Source organism: Gossypium raimondii, chromosome 8 (genome assembly GCF_025698545.1).
Source record: "Gossypium raimondii isolate GPD5lz chromosome 8, ASM2569854v1, whole genome shotgun sequence".
Taxonomy (NCBI): domain Eukaryota; kingdom Viridiplantae; phylum Streptophyta; class Magnoliopsida; order Malvales; family Malvaceae; genus Gossypium; species Gossypium raimondii.
Genome location: NC_068572.1, coordinates 46,423,750 through 46,434,581, shown reverse-complemented (window position 1 = coordinate 46,434,581; position 10,832 = coordinate 46,423,750). Strand labels below are relative to the sequence as shown.

The 10,832-nt window shown below is 32.4% G+C and overlaps 1 protein-coding gene and 1 pseudogene across 1 annotated transcript; one reads left to right on the top strand and one right to left on the bottom strand.

The window, feature by feature from the left end:
- Positions 1-2,680: 2,680 nt before the first annotated feature.
- LOC105793662 (ethylene-responsive transcription factor 13) lies at positions 2,681-3,756 on the bottom strand. Its single transcript, XM_012622519.2, has one exon. The coding sequence runs from the start codon at positions 3,728-3,730 to the stop codon at positions 2,996-2,998; it is 735 nt and encodes a 244-aa protein (XP_012477973.1). The 5' UTR covers positions 3,731-3,756; the 3' UTR covers positions 2,681-2,995.
- A 2,170-nt stretch (positions 3,757-5,926) lies between these two features.
- On the top strand, positions 5,927-7,149 carry LOC105793661 (ethylene-responsive transcription factor 13-like; annotated as a pseudogene).
- The last annotated feature ends 3,683 nt before the right edge of the window (positions 7,150-10,832 follow it).

The window sequence follows — 10,832 nt, the reverse complement described above, 5'->3', positions numbered from 1 at the left end:
TAGATCTTATCTCCCTAAGCAGTAGTGGAGCAGATCGAAGACGGCAAATCTTATCTTTCCAAGATAGTGGGAAGCAGATTTAGCCACCAAGCCTTGTCTCCCTAAGCAGTAGCGGAGAAAGTTGAAGATTGTAGATCTTATCTCCCTAAGCAGTAGTGGAGCAGGTCGCATCCAATCTTATCTCCCTGAAGTTGCAGTGGAGTAGATTGAAGCACTATTTCCTATACTTCTGAAGATGCAGTAGGAAGGAATGAGGCTACCCGAAGAAGAAGAGTACCAAAGTCCAGCACGACCGGGCAAAATTGGGCATTTTAAAGTCTTCGCTCTGTTTCCGTTACACAATAACGAGCAAAGAGGGGCAGCTGTAATACCTCAATTTTACCCGGTCTAATAAATGCAAAAAATAGATAAAATAATAAAATAAAAATAGTCCATAATGTTTGATTACAAACGGGTTACAAGGCCCAAACCTAAAGCCCAATTATAGTTCAGCCCAAATAGGCAAGAACAGTTTCTGAAACCCTAGCAACAGCAGGATCTTCGCGCCGCAACCATCAAGAGCTGAATCTCCATGCAATCACCTGCAAACACAAGAAAGGAAAGAAAAATCAAAGAATCGAAATCAAATCAACATTGGAAGATTTCTTTTTATTTCTTTCTTTTCTTCTTGTATTGACGATCGCTATAAAAGCGATTTTGACCTTCTTATGTGAGGATTCGACTTGAAAATCAATAAAAGACTTTATTTTTTCGCAACACAACAGAGAAGCAAACGAAGCAAAAGGTTGTTACTTACAGTTTTTTTCTTGTTTTTATCATTATATATATACAAATAAAATAGATAAGGGAAGGAAGGAAACCACCTGCGTTTGGAGCCTAAATCGCCGTGTGCCTCCGAGGTAGCTGTCTTCGAGGAAAGACGGTCAGAAACCGAAAGGTTTCTCGAGTTCTTGAGGCGTTTCTACCTCTATTTTGAAGATTTTAAGCCCATATTTGGGCAAAGGGGGTTGAGAAGGTTAAAAAAGGGGATTTTTTCTTTTAAGCCACTGCAGACGGTGGTCTTGGCGTGGGAGAAACGACAATGGCTCGGTGGCGTGAAGGCCGATGATCAATCGATGGTCGGAGGGCTGAAGGGTTGAGAGGTTTTTTTGTTGATAGATTTGTTTTTTTTTAAAAATGAGTAAAATGAAATTTGGGGTTTAATTTTGGGCTTAAATAGCCAATTGAAAACGGCGCCGTTTTGGAGGGGAAGGATCCGCGCGTTGACCCGACCCGGACCCAGGACCCGCGTGTTTTTACACGGAGGGGCAAATTGCACTTTTAGCCCCTCCGCCTTTAAATATCTTTATAATTAGGTTTTTTATTTTTTTTAAATTCGCTCTTTAATTTATTTTAATTTCAATTTGACCCTTTTTGAACGACACCGTTTTAGAGGAGAAAGGAAAAATTACCCTTCCAGCCTCTCTATGTAATCCGCGTGTTCAATTTGGTCCTCTAGACTTTATTTATTTGCGGATTCACCCCTATTTCTTTACCTGCTACCCAATTTAGTCCTTTTTTTATATTTTTCTTAAAATCAGTATATCTAATAATTTTTTTTGAAATTATTGTTATTATTATATGTATATATATATAAATGTTTCATTTGTATGTATTTATACCTTAAAAACTAATATTTCTTGTATATTTTTTAGATACATGTTTTATTAATTTTGATATTATTTAATTATTTATATATTTTCTTGGGCACACGTATTTTTTAAAAATTTATTTCAATCATCATTTATTAATTTAGGTTTACATATTTTTATCTTGTCCGTTTATTTAATATTTTTCAGGCCATTATGTTATTTATTTGTTCATATATTTGCATTATTTTTATGCTATCGTAGTATTATTGCATTATATATTTAATGTAGCATAACATTACATTTTTTTACTCGATTTTTTAAAATCAAACTTTTTTCAAAATGGATATTCTTTTAATTAAAATAAAAGCTAATTATTGGGAATTCAACACGTTGTGTCCTAACGTATTGGATGTGGCGCATTGATTTTCGAAATGAAGATTTTTTTAAAAAAATCATAAAGGAAATTTTCCGAGTTTGAGATTCTAAAGGAATTGTGCCCTAACATATTGGGTGTGATTTCTTAAATCTTGGATAAGTGGATGTTCTTTTAAAGTAAATGAAATATTCCGAGTTTGGGATTCTAAAGGGATCGTGCCCTAACGTATTGGGTGTGGTTTCTTAAATCTTGGATGAGTGGATGTTCTTTTAAAGTTTTATTGTTTAAGTATTCTGACCTAATTCATTTTGGAGGAAATTAGAATGTTGTGCCTTAACGTATTGGGTGTGGCGTTTTTGCTTCTTTGAATCGAAAAGGGTCTTAATATGCAACGCTTTAAGTTTTTTAAAGATTATATTTTTCCATATTCTCGACCTTAAGACACTAATTAATTAACTAGGTACTAATTTTGGGCGTTACGAGGGTGCTAATCCTTCCTCGTATGTAACTGACTCCCGGATCCGTTTTTCTAAAACTCGTAGACCAAAGCCGTTTTTTTTGGTGATCCAATCACACCCTAATAAAAGATTGGTGGTGACTCCCAATTTTCTTTTTTTCAAAAACCTAAAAAAAAATTTCAAAAAGGTGATTTCGACAACAAGTAATCAGATGATTTAAACCAAAGCCAAATTGTTTATTAGAATAAATCAATCGAACAACCACCTTAAATCTTACAAAATGTTTTATCACTCCTCAATATTTCACTTCCCGAAGAAACGAAGTAAAATTGGGAAAAAAGAAAAAGAAAAACAGATGCAATTAAGAGGCTTTAACACCGATCCAGATTCAAATGACCAGTTTTGATCACAAAAAAAAACTTGTTTCTTTGGTGGTAATCTTCCTCAATTAATCTTATTTTCTGAAAATAAAATTGGTTGGTTGGACTCTTTTTAAATAGCTAGAAAATCCAAAACTGGCCTCCAGGTTTTCAAGAACTCATCTGAATCACCTCCGTAGGCGCCGTGGAGTTAGTTACAGCAGCCGTACTCTTCATTCTCTTTGGCGACGTTGTGGAAGCTGAAGGAGGTTCCAGTGAGCGACGCCTTGAGCCGACTCTAATTGGCTCACAATAACTAGAGCCAATCAAGTGAGGGAAATTCAGTTTAGCCTTAGCCCCACGCATTTTGAAAGCGGCTTTATCGTAAGCCAATGCAGCATCCTCAGGTGTCTCGTAAGTCCCCAGCCAAATCCTGGCACCGTTCCTCTTAGGATCCCTGATCTCCGCCGCGTACTTCCCCCACGGCCTTCTTCTCACCCCTTTAAAATTCGTCCCCCTCCTCGACGACGGCGGCAGCAGCACGTTGGGTTCACGCTCCACCACCTCCATCAACTTTTCTTTCCCTTCACTACATGCCTCGGAGGACACTGTTGTTGAATCAGCCTCGTTCGAAGGACTCCACCCAGAGTTTGCCGCATCACGCAACGTACTGTAAACCAGCATATCCTCGGAATCATCAATCTTTAAAGGCAAATCCCCCCAATTTTCATTCAAAAAAACACCACTAAAACTTAAACACCGGTTATAGGAAGGTTGAAGAACAAAATTATCGCAGGTGGGAGTTGTTGTCGGCGGTGGCGGTGGAGATTCGTCAAAGCCATCAAAGAAACGTTGAAAAGATTCAAGGATGTTGAAATCTGATTCAGACAAGATCTCCACATTCATTTTGGGTTAAAAAAGAATGGATGAGTGATGAGTATGACTAAGGATGTGAGAGTGAACACGTGATTGTGATTTATATAGGAAGGAAGAAACAATCTGAGATTAATTTCTGTGCATCTTCCTGCGGCGTGCGGCATTATTGATTAATTAACTAAGCACATGCTGTATTTCTTTCACTAAATGCTCCAATATTATTATTATTCCAGTTTGTTTCTTTTATTAAAAAAACCAATATTCTTCCGGTTTATTTTATTTGTCCAAATATTCGTGAGTGATGGTCAGGTGATTGGGGGATTATACGTACATCACGTATATTCTTTTAACTCGGATTTAAAATTCTAAAGAAGTGGGAACGGGGAAGGAGGAAGGAAGGTTGGTCACCGTACGGATTCCACCAAGATTTTAGGGTTTGGTGTTTACTAGGGTTGTTAGCACAGGTTTTTTACATGGAAAATATCTTTCACAATAAACTTAGGGGTTAGGTCAACCTTGTACTTTTTTTTTATTGAAAATAGGTTTGTTTTAGTTTTTAATTTTGAAAACTATAAAATTTAATCACGTGGACTTAATAAGTTTTCATCTTTTACATTTCATCAGGAATTCAAAGCTAAAAATAAATTGCATTAACCCTAAATTTGAATGATGTGCATCAAAATATTTTAATTTCTACAATTAAAATTATGATTTGAAAATTCATAAAAAAGATCTTTGGACTTCTAGAAGTGGAGTTTTAAATGACATAATTTTATTGTTTTCATAAACTTAAATTGGGAGTTATTATTATTATTTTAAATTTATATTTTTTAGCATTTTAATGTTTTTCACGACTTAATTGATTGAATTTTGAGATTTTATATTTAAATTTCAAATTTATTTCGATGAGTTAATATATTGAATTAATTATTTAATTCAACATTTTCAACTATCACTTTTAATTATAATTAGGGTAAACAACTTATTTTGGTTACTCTAATTTTCTTAATTAATCACTTTAAAAAATTAATTGTGCGAATTAGTCACTGGTGTGAAAATTTTTATTTTCTTTCAACAGATTGTTGACTTGGCACGAAATCATTGATACATAACATAGTTTTTTTTTTACTCCTAACTAAAATTTAGAAACCTTTTTATAATTAGTCCAAAACTTTATCTTTTTCTTTTCTCTTCGGAGACGAGTGTCGAAACCGCTCCGGTAACTTTAAGGACTCAACAGGTTTAATGTTAATGGTTCACATATAAGCAGAGACAGATCCTTATGGCGGCATAGGGGGCCTCCGACAATTTTATTAACTTTTGAAAATTTTAAAAAAATAATTAGGCCTTCGAAACCTTTGAAAGAAATTTATATTTTTCTAAAATTTAAGTCTAAAGTGTATCAAAAATTTTTCCGATCTTTGAAATAATTATGTTTTTTTTTTTTTAATATCATTCAAGTATAAGTCATGCACCTTGACATATGGATTGATTTCACGGGGTCTAATGTCCAGGTTTAAGTCATACTGTTAAAATTTATTTGGAGTAATAATTAAAACTTGTGTTTGATATTTCTTCTTTTGTTTTTTAACATTATAATGATAAAAATTAATTCTTCCATTAACATGATACTACAAGTTTTATATCAAATCTCGACCACATATCTACTTTTAACATATTGAAAAATTAAGTATGTAGTTTGATAAAAAAATATTAATTTTAACAAGTTTTAATCTTATTAATATAACATTTTATATTATTTTGAATAGGTTTGGCAAAGGTTAAATATAATAAATTGATTATCGCATTTAAAAAAGAAGACATTATTTCAAATAATTTTAGCCAAATAAAATCAAATTTAATATTTTCAACATAATTTAGTAATTTTAAAAAATAATTGTCAAACATATCTAAAATAATAAAAGTTGATTTCTAATTTATCATACATTTATTTATTTGATAAGCACTGGAAAAGCACAGGATGACGTCCTTGAATAAAGTGTTACAGAAATAAAAGATAAAAGTTGAATGGTACACATCAGAACCATGTATTGGACAAAAGATTTTCCTTTCCCATGAAATAATAAATGGAAGCTATGTTTTATATGTTAACAAATTTCTCCATAATAAGCACGTGTTTCAGTAAACTATATGTTATACTGTACAAGAGAAGACTGAAACTTCGATGAAAGTGGCAGAGAGCAACTCTTTTTGGACCAAATATAAACTTTAGGTTTAGGGTTATCTTCCAACAAGAGAGCGCTCTGTTCTTCATCACTTTCTTGAACAAATTACTAGCTTGCTTGGTTTATTCCCTAGGCTACTTACGGTTGAATACAAAACATGTTGACCGATCAGTCTGAGAGTAATTCAGTAATATCTGAGGATCTTGCCTTCTTGGACTCCATTAGCCAGCATATTCTGGCTGATGATTCTGAGGCTTCTTTCACTTTGTTAGACGACGTCGTCTCCTTCGACTGGCAGCCCTTATATGGCGGGGCTACTTCCAGCCTTCTCCGAAATCCATTGAACGTTGGCCCTCCTCAGCCTGTGGAAGTGAAGGCAAGTCAATTAGAAGAGGAAGCGGCGGTGGGTAGTGGGAAAAGGGTGAATTACAGGGGAGTGAGAAGGAGACCGTGGGGAAAGTATGCGGCGGAGATAAGGGATCCTAAGAAGAATGGTTGAGGAATTGGCTAGGGACTTACCAAACGCCCGAAGATGCTGCTTTGGCTTATGATAAAGCCGCTTTCAAGATTCGTGGCTCAAAAGCTAAGCTCAATTTCCCTCACTTGATAGGCTCAAGTAACGTAGAACCCGTCAGAGTGGGTCCAAGGCGTCGCTCACCCTCTCTTAAATCGTCTTCTTCGTCTTTTTCCATAGTGGATAGCAGCAGCTCCACTATGCCGAAGCCATAATAAATGGAAAGTCAACTAGTTAATGGTTTGGTGCCTGCCGCTACTCATTTCATTTGATCTCTATTAATGGCGGGTTGGATCTTATTAATTAGCTTTCACTTTTCAACGCTTGAAATCTGATTAAGGCGATCCATCGAGTTTTAAGTCGAAGAAAGAAATTCTAAAATAAGGAATAATAGCACAAATGGCCTTTGTATTTTAGATTTAGTACTAATATGGTACCTATACTTTCAAATGTGAACATTCGTTCCGTTTATTAATGTGATAAGGGTTCAATTTTGGAAGCTGATGTTCAGATTGGTTAAAGTGCAAGAACTGGGGATCTGGAATTGGAGTTGAAGCTACTGGGTTTTGAGGGAAGCAAGCACCTGTAATAATTTGTTCCTGTCCTCCATGGGTCTGCAATGGATTCTCGTTTTATGTCAGAGAAAATGTTGTCAGCTCTACTTAGAACTTAACCCTTTTTAGGAAAAAATCTAGGGTGGTGCTGATATTGATATATATATATATGTAAGTTCAGGGTTTCTGTTGTCATCTCCTTTGTGCTGAATGTATGAATATATCAGTTGATAAAGTAAAATAATTATAAATATGTATATTGGCAAATAAAAAAGTAAATTAAATTAATAATATACCATTAACATATGTAAGTGGATGGAGTCGTTATAATTTTCAATAATCATAAAAAATTAAGAAATAAGGGTGTATTTAATAAAGAAAAAAACATGTATAAGTAAATAAACTCGTTACCATTTATGATATTCATACGTACATAGAAGTTGGCATATAAAAAAAAATTAATTTAATAATATCAGAACACTGTTGGATCGCCGGCACCCCTACGACGCAGCGGAAAAATTTAATAATCGGCGACCCTAACCACGGATCCATGTGTGAGGAACGAATCGGGGTGAAAAGGGTTATGAAATTACCTAATGTCTGTTCTGAGTAGATAGCAACTTCTCAATAATGTGTAGTCTGATCTACAATCGAACCAAGCCGCAATCTATCGAGACTCCGACCTTTACGTAATCCACCCAGTTGACTACGAACGGAAGAAATCCCCAAAACGATTTTGAAAGTAATTTTTCTTTGACGGCTGCTAGACCAAAAACAAAGAAAAACGAGATTCTTATATCCTATTATTTTAGGGTTTTTAAGGAATTAAATAAATAAAATAATATTTTAAACCGAAAATTATAATTACATTAATTATAATATAATTTCGGTAAACCATATATTTATTTGAATTCATATGCTAACCAAATTTATGTCCTCATTATGCGTACAACAAACTTGTACATAATGTGTTGGAAATTTGATTACCGAATTAAATTAATTCTATAATTAATTTAATTCAAGCGAAACCCAAAAATAATACCAACTATGGTTTATTCCGTTCATTTCAACTATAGGGTGCGACCCTGTAGGTTCCTGTAACGTTAGCAGTAATACTAGAACGATTCCAATGTTACAAACAATGAGTGGCATCTAGCAATGCATCATTGCTACCTAAGTCACAAGAGATCATGATTCGACATAACCTTTTTTTTTTCTTTTATGATTAACCTTTTATGCAATAATCCTTAAGTCCTTTATTTTTGGATTGGACACAAGTCATGTAATAGTCACACTTGTATAGTCCATTCCATGTTCCTTGGTACCTTAAGCAGACTACAATATACAAATAAGTATGGCATCTCATATCAACTTATTTGAGCATGGCCATGCATTTCTAGTCTCACTTAATCAAGTGGCCCAAGATATTACTCCCATTATGTAGGAGGGACTTATTCTATATCGACCAACCATATCCCTTTACATCGATTGTGGTATATCCAACATCACCTTTATAGAACAACCGATTCGATTATGCGCTTGATCAGTATCAAAATATACTACTCACGATGTTGGGATTATGATGATCTCAAGTCGAGGATCATATACATATTAATCACTATGAGTAATGTCGTGACAATTACATAATAATCCAGAAACATACTCATAATAGGTCAATCCAATATGTTGTTCTCTAACACACATATTCATGCATCGATTCGACATTCCATATCAATGATAACTCTTTATCATCAATCAACTACATGTTAGTCTTAATGCATTATCGTTTTCCTATCTAACAATAATACTTGACTAAGGATCTTTTAAGAATAATCATATTATTCTTAGGACATTATTATAAACAGTTTATTTATACACACGTAAAAGAAACTGAAATAATAATGATAACGCTTATATTAATAAATATGATAAATCAAATATGTTATTACAACCATCCCATGATTGATCTTTGGGCATACTCTAACAAAAACATTTATTATTTGATGAAATTTATTACAAATTATGATACATGTAGATTCATAAATAAAATAAATTACATATTAATTCAATCGAATTCACCCACATATAAATTAAAACTCATTATAACAACGATTGATATATACATAACATAATGAAACATTTACGAGTAGATAAACTCGTCACAACTTATGATACTTGTAATGACCCAATTTTGTTCGGGATCAATTCACAAATAAATAAAAAATAAATTACAAACTAAAATAAAAATATTACAACCTCAAATGAAAAAAGAGAAAACACTTAAACATTTAAACATTTTAAGTAAAACAAAAGAAACCTAGCCTCCTTGGCGTCGCTCCTCATGCCACATTAGCATGCTCGTCTCGAGTGTAATACCCAATTTTAGCCCGGACTCACATATGGAAACATAATCTTCGAGGATATGCAATCTTAGATATGATATGCAATCTTAGATATGATATATGCAATCTTAGATATGATTTATGCAATCTTAGAAGATATGATTTTGTAATCTTAGAAATTTAATTTGTAGATACCTTTTAATCTTAGCTGTTGATGTTATTGATTTGTACCGTTGGATTTGGGGAGGCTCAGCTATAAATAGAGGCATCTCCCTTCATTGTAGAAAAAGAAAAGAATCAATAAAAAAGGGAGAACGATTGTCAGTTTTTTAAAGGTGGCTTACTGTTTTCTTTTTTTCTTTTTCGATTATTTTTTACTTATTTAGGATTTTAAAAAAGGGAGAAGGTGATACCACTACAAATTTTATTTATTTATTTTATTTAGCCCTAATAAAGTGACGCGTTTCAAAGGATGGAGATATTTTCCCATTCGAGCCCTATGAGTTATTCGCGCCTTTTAATTGGGCCCTTCATTTTTTTTAAATTCTGTTGATTTTCAATTTAATCCTTAATCTTTCATTTTAGGTTTTTAGTCTATTTTATTAATTTTGTTATTTTTATATTATATATTATTATTATACCTACATATATGTGCGCATATGCATGTTACTATATATACATATATATTTTAAACGTTTTAATATATATACATATTATATACATACTTTATTATTATTTTATTTTCATAGTTTTATATATATATATATATACACATTTATATTTCATAATATTTATCGTTTGCCCATATTCTATGATTTTTATATGTTTATACATTTTTGTAATATATACACATATATTTATACTCCATTCAAAGCTTATTATAAATATTTTCCACGTTTTTATATTATACTTATATATTTCATTTTTTGTAAATGCATGAATATATTTTATATGTATATATTTATATTTTCCTTATTTTCATAAATGCATTATGTATTTTATATATATAAGTTTTATAACCCAAAATTTTATGAGTAAACTATCTTTATGTCTTTTATTCTTCATAATTTCAAATGTATATATATTTTGTACCTTTTTCTCTTTATATATATATTTTGTTTATTTCCTTCATTTGCTTATTGATTTATGTTTTCATTTATATTCATTTGATATTTTACATGTTGTTGTTTATGTACATTAATTTCGTTTATTTCTATGCCATTGTTGTATTTATTATTACATTTTATATTTAATGTAGCATCACATCATTTTTTTTCGATTTTAAAATTTTCAAAATTGAGATAACACTCGTATTTAGGATTTTCAAGGAAATTGAGCCCTAACGTATTGAGTTCCGATTTTCTTCGTTAAATCCAACGATCGAGGGTTGCTCATTAATAAAAAAATATAAAATAAAAAGCTTGTTGTTGGGGAGTTAAATATGTTGTATCCTAACGTATTGGATGTGACGTATTGATTTCTCGAGACAAAGATTTTTTGAAAAAATAATAATAGGAAATATTTCAAGTTTGGGAT

What these genes read in the sequence shown, in the direction of transcription:
- LOC105793662 (XM_012622519.2), bottom strand. Translation starts at nt 3,730, where the DNA reads ATGAATGTGGAGATCTTGTCTGAATCAGATTTCAACATCCTTGAATCT.